Source organism: Entelurus aequoreus, linkage group LG01, assembly GCF_033978785.1.
Source record: "Entelurus aequoreus isolate RoL-2023_Sb linkage group LG01, RoL_Eaeq_v1.1, whole genome shotgun sequence".
Taxonomy (NCBI): Eukaryota; Metazoa; Chordata; class Actinopteri; order Syngnathiformes; family Syngnathidae; genus Entelurus; species Entelurus aequoreus.
In genome coordinates this window covers 88,065,436-88,087,216 of record NC_084731.1, presented here as the reverse complement: position 1 = coordinate 88,087,216, position 21,781 = coordinate 88,065,436, and the positions used below count along the sequence as shown (strand labels likewise).

The 21,781-nt window shown below is 42.7% G+C and overlaps 2 protein-coding genes and 1 long non-coding RNA gene across 6 annotated transcripts in view; 1 reads left to right on the top strand and 2 right to left on the bottom strand.

Annotated features, from left to right (window-relative positions):
* Positions 1 to 89: 89 nt before the first annotated feature.
* Positions 90 to 6,826, top strand: alg11 (ALG11 alpha-1,2-mannosyltransferase). Its single transcript, XM_062060707.1, has 5 exons — positions 90 to 237; positions 2,400 to 2,621; positions 2,695 to 3,066; positions 4,739 to 5,298; positions 5,361 to 6,826. The coding sequence occupies exons 1-5, from the start codon at positions 191 to 193 to the stop codon at positions 5,642 to 5,644; spliced, it is 1,485 nt and encodes a 494-aa protein (XP_061916691.1). The 5' UTR covers positions 90 to 190; the 3' UTR covers positions 5,645 to 6,826.
* Positions 4,616 to 15,814, bottom strand: LOC133658571 (uncharacterized). Its single transcript, XR_009827490.1, has 3 exons — positions 15,733 to 15,814; positions 15,538 to 15,623; positions 4,616 to 5,533 (listed from the first exon to the last, which is right to left on the bottom strand). It is a non-coding gene; the product is annotated as an uncharacterized LOC133658571 (long non-coding RNA).
* A 121-nt stretch (positions 15,815 to 15,935) lies between these two features.
* The window catches only part of raph1b (Ras association (RalGDS/AF-6) and pleckstrin homology domains 1b), a 64,089-nt gene continuing 58,243 nt past the window's right edge, over positions 15,936 to 21,781 (bottom strand). For all 4 annotated transcript variants that reach the window (XM_062060281.1, XM_062060299.1, XM_062060309.1 and 1 more), the window contains 5 exons: positions 21,263 to 21,373; positions 21,056 to 21,154; positions 20,855 to 20,975; positions 20,645 to 20,781; positions 15,936 to 20,577 (listed from right to left, as the gene is read on the bottom strand). In XM_062060281.1, coding sequence (XP_061916265.1) covers positions 17,965 to 20,577; positions 20,645 to 20,781; positions 20,855 to 20,975; positions 21,056 to 21,154; positions 21,263 to 21,373 — 3,081 coding nt within the window. In that variant the 3' untranslated portion in view covers positions 15,936 to 17,964. The remainder of the gene's footprint in view (positions 20,578 to 20,644; positions 20,782 to 20,854; positions 20,976 to 21,055; positions 21,155 to 21,262; positions 21,374 to 21,781) is intronic.

Below are 21,781 nucleotides of genomic sequence, written 5' to 3'. Positions count from 1 at the left end.
ATGCACTTTTTAAAACCATTTGGATTTAATTTACACATTATGAAAACTGACTGAAAGCAGCAGTTTTTTTTAAATGGTGTATTTATACATCCTCGCCTGCAAGTGGCGCTCGTTAAATGCAAACCGCAGTAAAGAGCAGGCAAGTGAGAAGTTTAAAGGTGACGTGTGTAGTTTTGTTTCCGTTGGCAAGATGTCGGCACACGACCAGCTGGCTTTGTATTTGTCTACAACAACACAGTAAGCATTTTTATTTCCATTTGTGAAACCTTTAAGCCACATGGTTATACATTTCATTTAGATTTCGTCAGTGTCGTCGTTGTTCACCGTTTTGAAATCGTTTTTCTGTTTATTTCTTTCCACTGCCTAAGCTATTTTACTCATACTGTCTTTTTTGTAATTCATTTTTTTGCTTAAACACAAACTTAGTATTTAAACAGTTAAACTTCTTGAAATGTAATGAACTAGTAGAGTACAATATTGTAAAAATGATGTATTAACCACAAATTCTACCAAACAACATTGACGCGATACTTGGATGAGAGGCGAAACGTCTTCTAAGACAAACCAAACAGTCCAGTTGCGATCGATTGAATGACCTGGGTGAATGAGAACATCCATTGACAACATTTAAAACAGATTCGTAAAAAAAGAAAGTAATTATAACCCAAAAAGATTGTAGAGTTTAAAAAACCAAACACATCTAGATTAGAACAGTGAGAATAGAAAGATGCATTTCAATCAAGGGTGTTAGATTTGGGAACAAACTTGACAGTGGAACAAAACAATGTAATATAGTCAGACTCAAAAATATAAGGTTCTGGATCATCATTTGTACCAAAGTAACCGTTGCAATTTCTCATGAAGTCTGCATGATTAGTAATAGTAGTTGTTGTCACCTCCTTGTACCCCAGCACCTAGAAAACCCTCAAATCTAGACTCCAAACATCCCAGACAAGCTAGTCAGGTTACTTCTAGACCTCCACCCCACTCCTACGTCCTACCCACTTCTCCAAAGTGGGCTGGCTCAGGGTGGAGGACAGAGTAAAACAACTTGCACTGAGCCTAGTCTATAAAATTCGCTACACCTCTCTGATACCGAAGTACTTGTCAAACTACTCCCATAACGTAAATGACCACCATAACCAGCTCCAACAAACCATGTTAAACCCAAATTCCGATCTAACAAAGGTCTTAACTCATTCTCCTTCTATGCCACATCAATATGGAATGCACTCCCAACAGGTGTAAAAGAATGTGCATCTCTACCCTCCTTCAAAGCCGCACTAAAAGAACACATCCAGGCAACTACAACCCTAGACTAACACCCTCCCCCACCACCTCCCCGGATTGTAATTAATCAAATGTAAATAATCAAATGTGTATATACTTGTTCTTATGCTTTCTGAGCTCACTATGCTCACTGCTCGCTGTACATATCCTACGAAGTCAGACCTACACTGTTTCAATTTACATTTCTCAGATGATATTGTTGATTACTGAAGTGCTGATATCAACCAAACCTAACCCCCCCGCCCCAACCCCCTCCACATCCCACATCCCGGATTGTAAATAATGTAAATAATTCAATGTACATACTGTGATGATGATTAACTTGTGTGATGACTATTATGCTGATAGTATATATTTATACCATGAATTGATTAACGTAGACCCCGACTTAAACAAGTTGAAAAACTTATTCGGGTGTTATCATTTAGTGGTCAATTGTACGGAATATGTACTGTACTGTGCAATCTACTAATAAAAGTCTCTATCAATCAAACAATCAATTGTGGGGAAAAGTGAACATTGTTATGAGTCTGTGAAATTAATACGGCGCCGTATGCTTAAAATGACCAACGTATGTAAATATTACATGTTATTATGAATGTGCCTGTGACAATAGTACATATTTACTTACAGCATGTACTGTATATTGAGCGTTGATGGAGGTTTTTTAGAGTGCTTTATACAGTTAAAATTCTTGAAATGTAATGAACTAGTAGAGTATAATATTGTAAAAATGATGTATTAACCACAAATTCTACCAAACAACATTGACGCCTACTTGGATGAGAGGCGAAACGTCTTAATAGCGCGAATCACATTAGCTCCATTGTTAGCCGACTTTTGCTAATGTTTATTTACAAGTTAGAATGCATGAAAACTGAAATACATGTGTTCTTGTCTTACATAAAGATTGTGAATGATGGGCAACATTTTAATAATTAATACATTTTACTTATTTGTTTCGTATTTTAATTATATTATTTTGTTTACTCTTAGTACATCATTTTTTTTTAAAATTGATATTTCTCATTATTATTTTTTTATTTTTTTAACACAATAATGAACACAAATTAATGCCTTTTTGACAGTGTTGTGTCCCTGTGTTGCAGCTTGCTGTGGAAGTTGTTGTTGCCCCTGTTGTTTGTATGCCTGCTGCTGCTGGTCCTGCTGGTCCTGCTGGTGCTGGCAGTGCGTCTGTGGCTGCAGGGCAAAAGGAGCGCTCGACTGGCGACGACCAGACGTCCAGTAGTGGCCTTCTTCCATCCGTACTGCCACGCTGGCGGCGGCGGAGAGAGGGTGCTATGGTGTGCAATCCGGGCTTTGCAACAAAGGTAGAGTTGACGGTCTCTTCAGAATTCTTAAACAAGTTCAACTGAACTATTTCTGTTCTTTGTGTCTTCACAGGTACTCGCAGGTAGACTTTGTGGTCTACACCGGCGACCTGGGTGTTTCAGCGCATGAGATCTTGGATGGAGCGCGAATTCGTTTCAACATCACGCTTCGCCGCCCCATTCGCTTTGTGTTCCTCAGGCACAGAGTTCTTGTGGAGCCCAGCACATATCCTCACTTCACTCTGCTCGGGCAGAGCGTGGGTTCCATCTTCTTGGGATGGGAGGCGCTCACTGAGTTTGTACCTGATATTTACATCGATTCAATGGGCTACGCCTTCACTCTGCCTATCTTCCGCTACCTGGGAGGCTGCAGCGTCAGCTGTTATGTTCACTATCCCACCATCAGTACCGACATGCTGTGTGTGGTGAGAGAAAGGAATACCAGGTATGTATTTACTTGCATAATTATTACAGTTTTGTTTAACACCCTTTACTGGTTGGCCTAGTGCAACTAACTCGTTCGAGGGGCCGCATTTCCAGAAAGCTAAGGACCTCACTATTATTTTTTCATTTAAAAACCAACATACTCTGTAGTGGACATTTGTTTTTGGTCTATTTCTTTCGTCAGAAAAAAATCAGACCTGTATGCAAATTACAGGTGTCCACTGAAGTGGACACAGGCCTTTAGGATGTCACAACTAGGGATGGGAATCAGAAACCAGTGTATCAATTATTTGGAATCGCTAGCCAATTTTTCAAACGATTCTCTCATCGATGCCAGTAGTTGGAACTGACATCATGACGGAACGTTTCAGTTACGTATTCGCATTACTTAAGACCTTGATGTCAATTCGATGTCGATTAATCGTGCAGCCCTATCTCTTATTAAATCAAATATTTGTGTATGCATGCAACAAAATCTAACTGGTAGTGTTGGGAAGATGTTTCTACATGGGGGAAGCGCCGCTGTCAGACACAGAGCTCAAAGTGCCATCCCACGCCTCTAGCCGGCCGAATTTCGCTGTCAACCCTGGTGGGACTGATCACGAAGAATTGGACCTCGTCCGTTGCTCGGTCCAGCTCTCCTTTCGCAAAAGTATCAATCCTTCCGCTAGTTCACATACAGAAACTTTCTTAGGACTTTACTTGCTCTATTTAGTCAAGTTTTATGTCCTCTTGAGAACCTCATAAAGTATGTTTAGCATTTTGTCGGGGCGGAAAGAGGCGAAAAATTTTTGCTCACTTTAGTGAAGACAATTCTTTTTGTAAGTACAATTAATTAACTTAAGATTCACCGTGTAAGTGCAAGAGCACATCCATGTGACATTACAGACACTTAGTGACCAGTGAGTATACACTACTACATATCACCATTTGTTTATTTCTCTTAAAAAAATAGTCGACTATGGGCCAAGTCTAACGAATCAGATTCAACTATGAAAATCCTTAGCTGAAGACAGACATATGTAATAATAATAATGCAAGTATTAATTTCAAACACAATAAGCTTTGATTTATTTATTTTTATTTTTTAACCATTGTAATTGGAAGGTCAATGATTTTTAATGAACTAGACAATAAATAAAATTGACTCTCAACCTCTGTCAATCACTTTCTGTTCAACGTGGCACACTTGCTCGTTGGTTCGTGTTGTCGGGCTCATTTTGCTTACTCCTTTTGAAACCGAAATGGACATTTGGATAATCTTTTTTCCTCCTAATTTTTGTCACCCCGCTGTGCTTCTCACTAGCGAGTCGCGACTAGCGAGGCTCTTTGTCCGTGAATCCTGTGTGTATAAGCTTGCGGTCCTGCCTCCGGCCACCGAGACAAATATTGATGCAGAGTGAACCCTCTTGCACCCAATTTGGAAAGCGAGAGACAAACAAAACAAACACACGCAGTCATGGCAATTTATCCATTGGCACAGTTATTGAGTTAATTTTCATTTATCGTTCAATTAATTGATTTAGTGACCACGCTTATGTTCTCCCAGCAACGATTGCATTTTATGACCAATTAAGTCAAATTGAAAAATCTCTCATGGCTTCAAAACAGTGTTTGGGAATAACTGAATTTTAAATGAAGTGGTGACAGTTGATTCGCTGTTCTTATCCCAGGTTCAACAACCCAGATTACGTCTCCAACAACCTGTTCCTCAGCGCCGTGAAGGTGTTCTACTACTGCGTGTTCGCCTTGCTGTACGGAATGGCCGGCTCTTGCAGTCACCTTGTCATGGTCAACTCCTCCTGGACACTTGACCACATTCTATCACTGTGGTACGTCCCCAACCGCACCAGCGTTGTCTACCCGCCCTGCGACGTCAGCGCATTCCTGGATATCCCGTTGGAGGAGGACGGGGGGAAGAAAACGTGCCGCTCCATCGTCTCCATCGGGCAGTTCCGGCCCGAGAAGGACCACAAACTGCAGATCAGGGCATTCAAGAAGGTGTTGGCTCGACGGAGAGATGACAACGAGACACTAAAACTGATCCTAATTGGAGGATGCAGGAATCAGGAGGACCAAGATCGGGTGCTGATGTTGCGGGGGCTGTGCCTGGAGCAGGGCGTGGCTGACAAGGTGGAGTTTAAACTGAACGTACCCTTTGCAGAGCTGAAGAAAGAGTTGGAGGAGGCCACTATCGGGCTACACACCATGTGGAACGAGCACTTTGGGATAGGTAACAGATCTCCACTCACCGGTTTGTTTTATTGCACGTGACAGCGCTCTGATCCCCTTCAGGTGTCGTGGAGTGCATGGCAGCAGGAAAAGTCATCCTCGCCCACAAGTCCGGAGGTCCCAAGCTAGACATCGTAGTGCCTTTCGAGGGCGGCCAGACAGGCTTCCTTGCAGACGACGAGGACAGCTACGCCGAGGCCATCGAGAATATCCTCAATCTGCCGCCTGCCAGCCGCCTGCAGATAAGAGAGAACGCACGGCAGTCGGTGACTCGCTTCTCAGATCAGGAATTTGAAGTCTCTCTCCTGGCTGCCATGGAGCCTCTGATGGGGACAGTTGAACAATGACACAGTTTGTCTGGGACTGTTTTTATTTTTCTTATTTATGGTAAACGTGCAAAAAAGTCCGCCTTAGCTTTGTCATTGTGACTTAAGAGGTTTTAGCTTACGGCAGACATGTGAAAAGCGATCCTTAAACGGGGACTGAACTTTATTTTTGGAGTTTTGCCCATTGTTCTCAATCATTATGACAGATGTATTTTTTTAAAATGCATTCTAAATAGTACATCCAAACACCTCCATTAAGGTTGTATATACATGATGTAAGTATATATGTAATGTAGTAACAGGCACTTATATGCGGCACATTAATTTAAAAAACATGTTTACTTTCTTAACGTCATTGATTACTACTCACTGCAGACTTTATGAGAGCCTACAAACATAATAAAACATCACTCACAGCTAAAGGTCTACTGTCATTAGGATGTCAACTGCTAGGATGTTAATATATTATATTCCCATTTAGATTTGAAGAATCACTCATAATTCTTGGGAAGAAAAGGTGGGTGGAACCAAGCGTCATTTCAGAATCAGAAATACTTTAATCTCTGAGGGGAAATGGAAATTCATGTCGTTCTCACCATTCCCGGGTTTAAATTTGCTGTCAAAGTGTACCAACTTGTCCGAATGCGTCCTCGATCCTTCTACTGTCCAGGTGAGAGGCATGATTTATGATCTAGAAAAAGTTTGACGAGCAAGGAAACTAGGAAGCAGCTGATCAGTCCGTTATGTCAACTTTGGCACACACGCTCATGATCATGGTGCCGCTATACATAGTTTGTCTGCGTTAGCTCTTATAATCACAGTATCACTAATACTTGGTCAATATTAAAGTCACGAAATGTAAATGTTTTTTTTTAATGGGCTGAATAGAGAACCTCTCACTGGCTGTGCTGTAAGCAGACTTATCATCAAAAAAAAAAAATACATCCGTCTCATAATTGTGAACGATAGGCAAAATTCCACAAAAAAAGTGCAGTTCCTCTTTAACGCACTAAATGACGGATTTAATACTTTGCACTGTTTTCAAAACACACATTTCATCTAAATTAGTATGAAATGTATTTGTGTGTACTAATTGCTGAATGATAAGATGTAAATGTACCAGTGAACAATGATATGTACACAAGTTTGTGTAAACTAATGTGATTTTTCACTTAAGTGTAAATAAAAAAGATCAGCTTTAAAGCCCTTATTTCAAGTGAATTGAGGTTAAGCGTCATTTTAAAGAATTGGCACATCAAGGCGGGATCAATGGTGCCGAACAAAGGTTGAGAACAGTGGCGAGGGGTGATTGAGGCCAATAGGCGGTGCAAAGTTGATTTTGCAGATGTAATTGAAAGAGTCGAGATGCTTTTAGTTTGTTAGTATGCTTGTTGTGATGAAGTCATAGGTGCTTCTCTTGGCCTTGCTGCAGTCGCTCAGGTGCTCAATTGTTCATGCGTGATAGGTGACATGACCTTAACAGCGTCCCGCTGTAGGCTACAATGCTTAGGTGCGGGAACTCAGCTTGTCCCTCTCGGGCACGCGGAGGTAGCTGGAGCCTATCCCAGCTGCATTCGGGCGGGCGGCGAGGTACACCCTGGACAAGTCACCTACTCATCGCAGGGCTAACACAGATAAACAACATACACACACTAGGGCCAATTTAGTGTTGCCAATCAACCTATCCCCAGGTGCATGTCTTTGGAGGTGGGAGGAAGCCTGAGTACCCGGTGAGAACCCACACAGTCACGGGGAGAACATGCAAACACCACACAGAAAGATCCTGAGCCCGGGTATTGAACCCATGACCTTCTAATTGTGATGCACACGCACTAACCCCTGTTCCACCGTGCTGTATTATGACCTACATAATGAAAATAATTACAAAAATACAAGATTTTGTGAACGCTATAGACTATTTTTTTAAATGATTTTAACAATAGGTGACATATTTTAACATATTCCAATAATGTTCAATGTATCGCCAAAAACTTTAGCTTCCAATCTTTAAAAAATGCATATGATTAGCCACGAAAAATATTGCTACTAGGGCTGCAACTAACGATTAATTTGATAATCGATTAATCTGTCGATTATTACTTCGATTAATAATCGGAAAAAGAGACACACTACATTTCTATCCTTTCCAGTGTTTTATTTTTAAAAAAACAGCATACTGGCACCATACTTATTTTGATTATTGTTTCTCAGCTGTTTGTACATGTTGCAGTTTATAAATAAAGGTTTATATAAAAAAAAAATTGCCTCTGCGCATGCGCATAGCATAGATGCAACGAATCGATGACTAAATTAATCGCCAACTATTTTTATAATCGACATTCTAATAACATAACTTACCAAACACCGCAGATTAAGTATTATTAAAAACAACCATCCATCCATCCATTTTCTACCGCTTGTCCCTTTTTGGGGTTGGCAGTAATTTCATGTCAATGGTAGTATACATAAATGAATCAATACTATATTCAAATGTTTTTTGTTTTTTTTTGCACTTACAGCAGCTGACCAATTGGTGGCAGAGTATGGCAACACATAATAGCGTCTACTGTAGCGAGGAGCGACTGATGCCCAACTTTTACATTACAGACTTAGGCATGTAGGAGTTCACATTTACCTGTGCAAAGCTGAACAGCCAGTTAACATGTAAATGTTCTCCAATAAGCACACGTGGTTGTTTTTTTCTTCCGTTTTAGTGAAGTCATTTACAAAATAGAGCTATCAGTTAAACAGCTAAGCACACAAACTAGACATATGTAATAAGAGTCCTTAGTTGAACAATTTGCAGTTTAAAACATTTGTCAGTATAAGCAAGTATGAAATATTTATAGTAGCATATTACTTACAGATACAAAGTCTCCAAGGCAGAAGAGTATCAGAAAGTATCCAGTAACAAACATGTCCGCATCATTCAATAATGCCTTATGAGCTTATAGGGGAACTGCACTTTTTTGAAAATGTTGCCTGTTATTCACAATCATTATGAAAGACATTACGAAGAATGGATTTAAAAAACAAAAAGCATTCTAACTCATAAACGTAAATAAAAGTTTGCTTATAGCTGAGCCAATGGAAGGTCCTCTATTCCGCCTATAAAACCCGATAAATAACCATCCAAAAACCACCAACAATACTACTCCGTTTACATTTCGGAATTTGAATATTAACAAAGTATTAGTGATATTGTAATTATAAGTGCTAACGCTGACAAACTTTTTATAGCAGGGCATGGTCTGCTGTTTCCTTGCTTCCCTGCTCCCTGTAAGTTTATTGCAGATCATAAATCATGCCTCTCACCTGGACAAAAGAAAGCTGAGGATGCATTCCGACAATTTGGTACACATCCAATTTAGACCCATTAATGGCGAGAATGACACTTTATGGATTAATATCCTTGTTGCACTGAGAATGATCCTGGTTTGGAGGATTGTTAAACATTTTCTACACCTCAGCGTCACTTTTCCCGCTCCACTTCGGTCCGAATGTTCACTACTTCTAGCCAGGTACTGTCTCTCAAGTGCAGCCATGACAGCAGCACAAGAGAGTCCAATGAGGAGGTGAGTGTATGGAGTTAAAGTGTTTTTTGAATTTTGTCTTATCATTCACAACCCTTATGTAAGACACACATATGTATTTCCTATTTATGCATTCTAATTAGTAAAATACGGCAAGTATGAGGATGTTGAAGTCGGAAAACACTTTCATCCCATAAAACCCTCTAAAAAAACATCCAAAAACCACCAACAAAACTCTTTTTACATTCCGTGACCTAAATATTAAAGGCCTACTGAAATGAATTTTTTTTATTTAAACGGGGATAGCAGATCCATTCTATGTGTCATACTTGATAATTTCGCGATATTGCCATATTTTTGCTGAAAGGATTTAGTAGAGAACATCGACGATAAAGTTCGCAACTTTTGGTCGCTGATAAAAAAAGCCTTGCCTGTACCGGAAGTAGCGTGACGTCGCAGGTTGAAAGGCTCCTCACATTTCCCCATTGTTTACACCAGCAGCGAGAGCGATTCGGACAGAGAAAGCGACGATTACCCCATTAATTTGAGCTAGGATGAAAGATTTGTGGATGAAGAACGTGAGAGTGAAGGACTAGAGTGCAGTGCAGGACGCATCTTTTTTCGCTCTGACCGTAACTTAGGTACAAGCTGGCTCATTGGATTCCACACTCTCTCCTTTTTCTATTGTGGATCACGGATTTGTATTTTAAACCACCTCGGATACGATATCCTCTTGAAAATGAGAGTCGAGAACGCGAAATGGACATTCACAGTGACTTTTATCTCCACGACAATACATCGGCGAAGCACTTTAGCTACGGAGCTAACGTGATAGCATCGTGCTTAACTGCAACTACGCCAGTTCTCATCTGCTCATCAACACCCGTGCTCACCTGCGTTCCAGCGATCGACGGCGCGACGAAGGACTTCACCCGATCATCGATGCAGTCGGCTGGCCGGAGACGGAGGAAGTCAAGGTGAGGACATCGGCGCGCGTTGTAGCTTTCGACGACACCCCGGCTGCCATCAGAGTCGGCAAGAAACATACATTTCCCCAAAGTTACGTACGTGACATGCACATAGCGACATGCACATAGCGACATGCACATAGCGACACGCACGTACGGGCAAGCGATCAAATGTTTGTAAGCCAAAGCTGTAGTCATGGTAGCGCGTCTGCTATCCAAGTCAAAGTCCTCCTGGTTGTGTTGCTGCAGCCAGCCGCTAATACACCGATCCCACCTACAGCTTTCTTCTTTGCAGTCTCCATTGTTCATTAAACAAATTGCAAAAGATTCACCAACACAGATGTCCAGAATACTGTGGAATTTTGCGATGAAAACAGAGCTGTTTGTATTGAGATACAATGTGTCCGAATACTTCCGTTTCAACCATCGACGTCACGCGCAAACGTCATCATACATAGACGTTTTCAACCGGAAGTTTCGCGGGAAATTTAAAATTGCACTTCATAAGTTAACCTGGCCTTATTGCCATGTGTTGCAATGTTAAGATTTCATCATTGATATATAAACTATCAGACTGCGTGGTCGGTAGTAGTGGGTTTCAGTAGGCCTTTAAACAATTATTAGCAATATTGTTATTATAAGCGCTGACACAAACAAACAATTTTTAGTGGTGCCGTTATCACTGAGAGATAACTAGCTTATGCTGCTACAGTGTTGACACTCAGCTGCTGCTGCATTGCCTCCGAGTTGGTAAAAGTTAATTCTAGAATATGAATAATGCCTCTCACCTGTAAAGTAGAAGGTTGTGGCCATAAAGCGAGACATTGCTCAACTTTGACATCCGACTGAGACTCAAAGAGGTCAAGAAAGACACAAAAAGACGCTCATTTTGTGGCACTTTTTTTTTTAACCTGCGTGAGAATGATTGTTTATTTAAACGGGAAGATATGAACATCCCATCGGTCAGCATTCCAGTGACAGCAGACATTGTACAGAGTTTTATTATGTTCGTAGTTCTTGTTTACCGTATTTTTCGGAGTATAAGTCGCTCCGGAGTATAAGTCGCACCGGCCGAAAATGCATAATAAAGAAGGAAAAAAATATATATAAGTCGCACTGGAGTATAAGTCGCATTTTTGGGGGAAATTTATTTGATAAAACCCAACACCAAGAATAGACATTTGAAAGGCAATTTAAAATAAATAAAGAATAGTGAACAACAGGCTGAATAAGTGTACGTTATATGACGCATAAATAACCAACTGAGAACGTGCCTGGTATGTTAACGTAACATATTATGGTAAGAGTCATTCAAATAACTATAACATATAGAACATGCTATACGTTTACCAAACAATCTGTCACTCCTAATCGCTAAATTCCATGAAATTGTATACGCAGGGTTTCCCACACATTCATTTATTTGTGGCGGCCCGCCACGAAATAATTACATCTGCCACAAATTTTAAAAAAAAAAACAGCTTCTCAGGCAAATCATATAGTTGATGTAGATGTCCATATCGGCTGTTCAGATTTACTTTACAAAAGAGAAGTGTAGGATACTTCTCTTGTTGCCTTATTTGTATTTGACTTTATTAAATGTATTTATATTAGAAACACAACATGTGTATATAACAAAGGGTGCAAAGTCTGCAGGCAGTAGGAAACACATGGTTAAGTGTAGGGAGTAAAACTGATGGCAGTCTAAAGTTCAAGATTTTTGGAGCTCTTTGTTCAGTGGATCAGATGTTTGATGAGGCTCTGTGTCTATCTACCACCACTACTGTTTTCTGTTTATTTGTTACTGACTGTGGCAGGACACCTCTGCCTCTGTTTCACTTTATGTTGCTGGTAAATAATATGGTTATAGTAGTAGGCTAAAGTTAAATTATTTAGTATGCACTATTTAAAGGGGCAGAGCTTTGAGACATTTTAGCTTTTATATTTTATAAGATATATTTTTTGTAAGAACCACAATTAATAAATATATTTCAGTGAATAACTTATTGTTCAAATCTGTATATAAATATGTACATAAAGTGTTGTAATTATATTGTAAAATGGATAGATGGATGGACGTTTAAAACAAAACTGTTATTAATTAGTAAGTATACATTTTTTAGCCTTTTTAGAGAAAATCAAATCATTGTAGTAAATTATGCAAATTACTCGATGATGTCATGGTGACCACGACCATAGCCACGCCCCCACCGCCACAGGTATCTTGGCAGTTTATGGGAAACACTGTATACGTCTAGTCTCTTACGTGAATGAGCTAAATAATATTATTTGATATTTTACAGTAATGTGTTAACAATTTCACACATAAGTCGCTCCTGAGTATAAGTCGCACCCCCGGCCAAACTATGAAAAAAACTGTGACTTATAGTCCGAAAAATATGGTAGTATATATTCAACTTCTAAAACTTGTATCACCTCCTCCTTATATTCAGGCTCAAAAATATAAGTTTCTGGATTACTATTCTTCACAAAGTAGTCTTTGTCTTCCACAAAGTCTGTCATGATTAATTGGACGGGAAAAGCGAACGTAGTGATACGTCTGAAATATGCCACCGAATGCTTAAAATGACCAAACTTTGTAAATATTACATGTTATGAATATGCCTACATATGCATATATATTTGGTATGAATATAAAACGATGGAGGCTTTTGGATGGTTTTTAGAATCCTTTATAGGCCGAATAGAGCGACTCCCATTGCCTCCATTGTTAGCTGACATTTGCTAGCGTTTTAGTGGTGTGCCGTCAGGGCCAGCAAGACCTTCTCTGCTGGCCTAACATAACCAGAAATCTTGATCATAATTAAAGATAAAAGTAATTTTTTATTTACTTTCCCTAAATATATACAAGTATTCATATTCTCCTCATGTCACATTATGCTCCGTTCCAGTGCCGTTGTTTTTAGGTTAGAGTTTCTATCCAATCAGAATTCAGCTAGCTTATGTTGCCATGCTGTACCGAATTTTCCCGGGGCCTTCAGAATTAACAATGCGGGCATCCGTGCTCTGTAAATGAACGGGCACATACAGTTGAAAGATAATTGCGATAGCCAATCAGATCACGAGTTGTTGTCAGTAAGGCCTTCGAGCTGGCGGCTACGCTGCTGCTCACTGCTCCCCTCACCTCCCAGGGGGTGATCAAGGGGATGGGTCAAATGCAGAGGACAAATTTCACCACACCTAGTGTGTGTGTGATGGGTCAAATGCAGAGGACAAATTTCACCACACCTAGTGTGTGTGTGACAATCATTGGTACTTTAACTTAACTTTAACATTTACGCATCCTGTGATTGGATACTCACCGGGAGCAGAGCCACACCCGGGACCGTTAGTGGATGAATATGAGAACACAGAGTTGATAGACAGTTGCGATGGCCAATCAGATCACAAGTTGTTGACAGTAGGCTATCTAGGTAGCCTGATGTTAATGAGACTGTGACTGGGTACTCACTCGGGAGTCCCAAGTGAGGATCCAATCACAAGTTGCGAAAACAGGAAGTGGCACCGGAGCCATAGAAAGCCAAAGAAAACTCACCGGTACAACAACCACGGAGATAAAGTGTTTGTCGTACACCTAGTAATCTGCTGTGGACAGACGAAGCTAAGCAATGCAGGTTTAGTGAGCGGTGCGCGCTCCAGCAAAGGATATCACATTTTTGGCAGGCAATCGCATTTTGGCACAACACCGGCGGTGAAACTTTCACACGAATCAAACTACTTTGAGCTGTACCACTGGCTTATACAGCGTCGGATGGGTGCTACAAATTATGAGTTCAAATATTTTATTTCTTAATTTTTTCACGCTTCATCTGTTTTATACAATTCCTTTAATTTTGACAGTACCACGTAAGATATGTTTTAATTGCTGAAGCGGGTTTATTGAATGTTAAATGCGCCGAAAAATAAGACAGTTTTGTACACTGTTGAGGGGATTCAATACCAGTAGTGTGCAAGTGTGTTTCTGTATAGTATCTCCAGCCGTGTCCATGTGGTGACATAAATTACGGTATTTTGAGAGGTTAAGTCGGACTAAGTAGGACATCACTGAAGGCCTAGGTGAGAAACGCACGGCCCACCATTGCGTTTAAGAGTTAGAATGTATAAAAAAAAATAAAAACATGTGTTCTTGTCTTATGTTAGGATTGTGAATAATGGACTAAATTCCCCCCAAAAAGTTGTAATTCCCCTGTAGCATGGGTGTCAAACTCTGGCCCGCGGGCCAAAATTGGCCCGCCGTGTAATCTCACTTGGCCCTTGAGGCGATATCAAATTAACACTAGAGCTGGCCCGCCGATTATATACAGCGGTAGTGCCGCGGTAACACCGCATTCACCGCTAATTCTCATACTTGCCAACCCTCCCGGGAGACTCCGGTGGTAGCGGGGGTGTATTTTGTAGCGTCCCGGAAGAGTTAGTGCTGCAAAGGGTTCTGGGTATTTGTTCTGTTGTGTTTATGTTGTGTTACGGTGCGGATCTTCTCCCGAAATGTGTTTGTCATTCTTGTTTGGTGTGGATTCACAGTGTGGCGTATATTTCTAACAGTGTTAAAGTTGTTTATACGGCTACCCTCAGTGTAACCTGTACCGCTGTTGATCAAGTATGCGTTGCATTCACGTGTGTGTGCGTACAGAAGCCGCACATATCTTGTAGCTGGGCCAGCACGTTGTTACAATGGATGAAAAGTGGACGTGACAACAGCTCGTAGAGAACGTTAAAGGCAGTGCCTTTAAGGCACGCCCCCCAAGACTGTGGTCCGGGTGGACTTCGTTCGATAATAAAGGTTGCCTCAGCTCAAAGCCTGAGCCCCGACATTAATGAACTAGCATCCAAGAAAAGATGCCAGGTATCTGGTTTGGGCACATCAGATTAGATCAGTGTGTTGCAAACTGATCAGTTTAAAGTCCTGAATGGTTGGTTTATTCATTGTTATTTTATTTTCAAATTAGCCTGTGGAAAAAGTTAATGTTATTTATCTCAGAAGGCTGCAAATAGAAAAGAGGCATTCAATTTTTATTTAAATTGTATTTGATATGGCATTGATATTGTTTAATTATTATTATTATTATTTGAAACTAGATTTTGCATGTCACTATAAAGTTATATAAGCCTTGCTTGTTCAATATTCAATGCAAAACTTGTTTGGGTCCCTATTAAAAGGTTAATTTGTTCAACCTTGGCCCGCGGCTTTGTTCAGTTTTAAATTTTGTCCGACTCTGTATTTGAGTTTGACACCCCTGCCCTGTAGGGACAAGAGAAATGTCCTAATCAATGATTACTTTTTTACAAATTGGACTAGACTATACATGGTATTCTACAGCCTGAGCAACTGAAACAGTCTGTAAACTGACTTTTAACTCCACTTCCACTTTTAAGGAGTTCTGGTTACACTTACAGCAAAGACTTTTAAGTCTGGCGGATGTAGAGTCGACCCTTCTTTATGACTGAAGAACCCAAATCATGTGGACTGGAGCAGTGGTTCTGTTGATGGTGACATAATGGAATATTAATAAAAGGGGAAAAAACGTTTACAGTTCACGCGTATCACACCAATTACTCAATATTAACACACGAAAAAAAATAAACTCACCTTAGTAACTCCATGCGTCCGTGTTTCACTATAACTCGTTTTGCTATGCTAGTTTACTGACGAAACCGCGCGCAACAATAAATGCTCAATCAAGCGAGATGTGAGACATGGGCAGAAAGCGGAATTATTTCAAAATAAAACCCGAAAAACAAAAAAATTAAAGGTTAGGGGGCGTTTCTTCACAAATGACTCAGAACAGATAATGGTTTGAACATTTATATTGTGAATTTTGGATTTATATGCAATGACATGTATTCAGTCTGCAACTATTTAGGTCCCACATGAGCACATCAATAACTTACACACAGAACTGTAGCAAACATCCTGTTCAAGACTGTGATACTTTTTTTTTTTTTAAAGAAATGATATTCCACAAATGAGCTGGGTATAAAAAAAAAGAAGAAAAGAAAATCAACTGTATGCAACTCTTTTTCCCCTCAGATCAAAGACCAATAAAATAAAATACAATCATTGTAATCCATTTAATTTTTCGAAAGTGTAAATATAAGCGCCATCCTGATACATGTTGAAATGTAAGAACAGCACGAGCACCTTGCAAAATGAAGGCCATGAGACAAGAAACAGACACTAATATGAGTGCAACATTCAAGTCCTAAGTCTGTCACATTTGTTGTTCTCTACATATTTGATGCGCTGTACATTAAGCGGGCTGACATGTTGCTTTGCGGCTCCTTCCTGGGTTGTGGTCCTGTGACTTGGCAGGGGGCGATGGAAAAAAACAGCAGCTACAGCAACTGTACAAATGTATAAAAAAAAAAAACACACTCCACAACACACATTTTAAAATAAGTCCATGGCAAGTTTTGCATTAGATTAAAAATAGTAAAGAGCAATTTCCATCCAGGCTGCTGAGCCTGGAGAAAAAAACACTCCTTCCTTCATCGGCGTTGTGCAAGACTTAAAGAATAAGGCCTCCTTCTTTGCTTTTGTCATGAGACCATCTAGAAATGTTTAAGACACCGCATCTTTGAAAGTCTGTTTTGACCTTTTGTTGGTGTGAACAACTCATGTTAACCTCCAATATACATTCCATAACCACCGTTGACCAAGCACTTCAATTTAGCATTTAAATAATTTCACACAAAAGCAAACAATACCTGCACCTCGCTATCATACTGCATGTATGCACATGCTCAGCAATCACACAACACATGCACTCCCCATCTACAGCCTGAACAAAGTATTTTTCCTCTTTCCAGTCAAAGCTTGGATACTTAGTTTGGAATTTATCAAATTTTGATTTGTGTTGAAATGCTTGGTGCACAAGATGGGATTTATCATTAAAGGGGTCCTATCGTGCTCATAAAGACATACTGGATCCCAGCGGGTCACTCTAGTATTTTTATAAAATGGTAGAGATGGGTCAAACGATACAGTATTATGAAACACAAAGACTGTGTCTCTCGGTGTGTCACTTTAAGAAAAGTTACGTGACCAATACAGCTGCTGTGTCGTTTGACTACAACACACCAAACTGTGTTCATCGGGAAACGCTTCTGTCGGCTTCACATACCTTTTTGTATAACTACACGTGTGGAATATTTAAAACAATAATAATTATATTCGCTATTAATTTTATTTCAGGTCAAATGTGGTGACTTTTTTAGTCCAGCAGATGGCGCCATTATGAAGCACCAACAGTATCAGTGCAGCACCAATACAGCAAGTGAGTGTGCCAAACACTAAATAGTTGTGAACAGGGTAAATCTGCACTCTTCTCTTCTTGGCAAGAAATGCTCGGATTCCGCAGCTTCTTCCCAGACCACGCCTACTCTGTTGCGATTGGTCATCCCTCACACGTTACGTGCTAATGGATATCAGCAAACAGTAAATATGAAAAAAACTATTTCTGGCTGTCATTTTTCAGAAAGAAAAAATGGTAAATTGGGTAATTTGTCATACCCGATATTTAGGAGTGGCATAAAAATGAAAGCGGGGATAAGTTAAAAACACCCCAACTTCATTATTCGACAATTCCACATCACGCAGAACAACCTTTGAAAGATCAGTCTGAGAAGTTGCAAATGTAAGATAGGACCCCTTTAAGAGTTTAGACTGAAAAACCTGCGCTACAAAGAATGAGTAAATGTTAATAAAAGTTTGCAGATCTAGAAAGCCAAGCATTTGAGAAATGTGAACCACCATCTTTTTGTATTTACAGACTTGGTTGTTATGACCCAAAACAAGGAGGGGAATATTCTCACATGTTTTTCAACACTCTCCAGTAAGCTTGGTGCCGTCCCCCCGTTTTGGTGGCGCAGGTGGGGGTCCTCGTCGCAGCGTTGCATAGCCTGAGATGTTACCAGACATGTAGCCGCCACTTCCTCCGTTGCTCTGTTCAGGGAGCAGCTCAGGCGGTGGCGGAGGCAGCGCCATGTCATCCATCGTCCCAGCAGGGTCCATTTTGCCTTGCCGACCCACGGATTTTCGCTTAAGGGTCCGGTTCAGGTCCTCTAGAAAGTTGGGCTGTCCTGAGCTGCCCTTTGGTGAGGTGGGCGGAGGGACTTGTGGTGTTGGTGAGAGGGGTTGGGGCTCTGGCGTGGTGTTGCTTCGGCGCACCAGCGTTGGGGGAGGAGTCTTTTTAAGCGAGTTCTTACCCCATGAAGAGTTATTGATAAAAGAGACCGGCGGAGGAGGAGGGGGAGCTTGGGGCTGGGGGTTGACCACAGCCACTCTGGGAGGGCCACCATTATGGGAATCGCTACCAGGAGCAGGTGGAGGCGGGAACAGCTCAGATGCTGGCGGCGGCGGAGGGAAGTAGGCGCAATCAGGTGGCGGGGAGGGGAAGTCGCCACCAGATTGTTTAGCCTGGCTCACTTTGGCTTGAAGAGCCAAGGGAAGGTTAGACAGGTTGAGCTTGCCGGGTTTAGGGGGTGCGGGGGGACCCCCTGAGGGATCCTTTGATGGAGAGCCAGTGGATGCAGCAGTGGGAGACGGGGAGGATGGAGGAGTGTTACTCTGGGGGGCAAATTTACTGAGCAGGTTTCTTTTAGATTCCTCATAGGCGTTGGACTTGATGCTAGAGTTTCTTTGGGGGGCGGGAGGAGGTTTGTTACCTACCAGACTGCAGTTGCCAGAAGGTCCCATGTTCCAAGGTGGAGGGGGAGGCGCCGGGGGTGCTGGGCATGAGGCAGTGGCCAAGGGAGCTGGGGGTGGAGGTGGTGGGGTAGGAAAACCACCACTGTGGACTTGGGCGCTGTCCGGAGGGGGAGGGAACTCTGGAGACTGTAGCTGCTGACCACCACCAGGCTGCCATTTTGGTTTGGACTTGACTGCAGGCGGGGAGAGAGGAGGGGCTACCTGGGTTAAAGCCCCCGGAAACTGACTCGTGAGCTGTTTGACCAATGACGTTACAGGGGGCGTACCTGTGCAAACACCTGGGGGCTTAGACAGGCTGTGCTGCTTGGGCAGCGTTGGCGGAGGTTGGCTGGAGGTGTAGCCTGTCTGGAGACTGAACTGCTTCTTAAGGGGGCCAGGTGGAGGAGGGGGTGGTGGCGGCGGTGGAAGCCCACCCATGGAGGCAGGAGGTGGAGCAGGTGGGAAGGGTGAGACAGGTGACAACGGTTTGGGAACAAACCCTGGTGTGAAGGATTTGGGTGGTGCTGCCGGTGGAGGAGGGGGGAACTGGACTGGCACGGAGGTCTGTTGGGGAGGCGGAGGAGGGGGTGGTGGAGGTGGCGGCGGCGGAGGTGGCGGTGGGGGTGTAGGGGTGGGAGTCGGTGACTCTTCAAGATCTCCATTTGCAGACAAAAGATCCCGTGGTGGGCTAGGAAACCTATCCTTCAGTGCACGCTTCAGCCCAATGTTGTAGGTGGACTGGCTGACTGGACCAGGTGCAGCCGGGGGTGGCGGAGGAGGGGGTGGAAATACCCCCCCTTTGGTTGGCGGGATAAAGGCAGCGAGGGCGCCCGGATTTGGAGGGCCGAGCTTCAACACTGCCATGGCTGAACCAGGAGTTGGCATACAAAGTGGCGGTGGGGGAGGGGGTGGCGGCGGGACATTTGTCCTTGCTGCGATGTGGTTGACGTTTGGTTTGGTTGGCGCCGGAGATGCAGAAAGTTTCTGGGGATGGAGGTGAGTGGGCATCCTGCGGTGATTGGCAGCCAGAGATGATTGCTGGTTCTGCAGCCTGTTTATGGTGCTGAACTTGTACATGGTGGGAGCTGGAGAGTGGTGCGACACGTTTTGGACTGGAGGTGGCAGCGGCGGCGGGGGTGGCGGCGGCGGCGGAGGAGGGGGGGGTGCAGGGGCGGGCTGTTGCTGCGGGGGAGGGATCGGGCTGTAGTTACTCACGCTTTGTGGCAGCTGTTGGTTGTAGGTGCTGACTGTGTGTGGTGGCGCCTGTTGAGGCGGCGCCTGGTTGTAGTTTGAGTACATCTGCTGCTGTTGGAGTGAGGGTGGTGGTGGTATGTGGCTGTAGTTGCTCCCAGGGTGTGGCGCCTGTTGGGATGGTACCTGGGTGTAGTTTGAGTGCGTCTGCTGCTGTTGTGGTGACAGTGCTGCTGGCGGCAAGTGGCTGTAGTTGCTGCCAAGGTTTGGTGGCTGTTGAGGGGGCATATGGTTGTAGTTGCTCATGGCGTGAAGATGCTGCTGTTGTTGAGGAGGTTGCTGTGAGCGCTGAGGCGACTGTGGCAGAGGCTGCTGGGCCTGTTGAGGCGACGGCGGGGAAATGTGCTGCTCCACACCCTGTGGTTGATGCTGTTGGTGGGGATGAGACTGAGGAGGAGGTGTCAAAGCTGGGTGGTCAACCGAATGCTGGCTGTGATGGCGGTGGCTGTGGGTAGCGTGCGGCAAAGTGGCCCCTCTGGACGCCTCCATTCGCATCTGTTAAAAGCGGATGTGGTGTTAGATTCAGCAGCAAAGAGGGAGATCACACACTGAGTGATCGTACCTTGGTGTTCTCCTCGATTTGAGTGCCTCTCTTCCAAGCCTCTGAGAAAATGGAGCTCACCACACTCTGGGAACGACCATGAGAAGATCCTGTGTCCACACCACTGTCTGAATGGCCTGAATGATTGGACTGGGATTCTGGAGGCGCAAATAAGGACGGAAAAAACATTGAGAATCAAAAGTTATTTTTGAGAAAAAGAAAATGACTTACCGGGTATGCTTGCAGAACTGGAGCCTGATCGGATACTAGAGGTGGACAGAGAGGACCAATCGTAGGCTGCCTCGGTTCTTTTCATGGCCTCCTGGTAGTTCCCATAGAGCTGCTTCCCATACTAGACAAAGAAACAGCGCATAATCCAACAGCGGTGTTGTACATTTCTGTTTTAACACAAAAAATGAAGCTCAGGCTTACCTTTGCAATTCGAATTCCGTTTATCCACTGGTGCAAAGTCCTGACATCATCACAGCACAGATACTTAATATACTGCGACTTCTTCTGGATCTGTGGATGCTGCAAGACAAAAAAACACTATTTAGTACCTGACTGAAGACAACTCAGTGACATATTGGAAACACAACATACACACCCCGCCCAAAAGTACAAGGAACACTAATTTACCTTCAAAGCCAAGCAGTAGTCAGTGGGAGCTTTATATTTGCTGCGATAATCTTGACCATAGTACACATTAACATGGTCCAGCTGTAGGAAGCATACAAGATCTCTCGATGCCTGCAGACAAGACAAAGGAAAGGCTTGACTTTTGAGGAAGTGCTTGAATTGTATGTTTTTTTTAAACTAGTGGTGTCTGATAGCAAAGTAAGCAGAGTCTTTGCGTCTTTATTTTTCTCACACACTTCAGCGCAGTGTTGTCAACTTGGCGACTTTCTCACTAAATCTAGAATCTTTCCAACTCCCCTTATATACTCTCTTTCTCAAAAGCGACTCACGACAAATCTAGCAACTTTTTTTTGGCTGTTTGTAGACAAGAAAGCTCGTAACACTAATGTCCTTAACAAACAAGCTGTGCTGCTGTGAGCCTTTCCTTACAGCAGCACAGCAGATTGAATGAATGTCTGCTCTTAGACAGCTTTTACTGAAAACACATTTTGTTGTACTTTGAAGTGTCATGACAATGAA

Excerpts from the sequence above, each read along its gene's own strand:
- alg11 (XM_062060707.1), top strand. The coding sequence starts at position 191 with ATGTCGGCACACGACCAGCTGGCTTTGTATTTGTCTACAACAACACA. Across the intron at positions 238-2,399 it reads TATTTGTCTACAACAACACA|CTTGCTGTGGAAGTTGTTGT; the intron begins GTAAGCATTTTT and ends CCTGTGTTGCAG. Across the intron at positions 5,299-5,360 it reads GAACGAGCACTTTGGGATAG|GTGTCGTGGAGTGCATGGCA; the intron begins GTAACAGATCTC and ends GATCCCCTTCAG.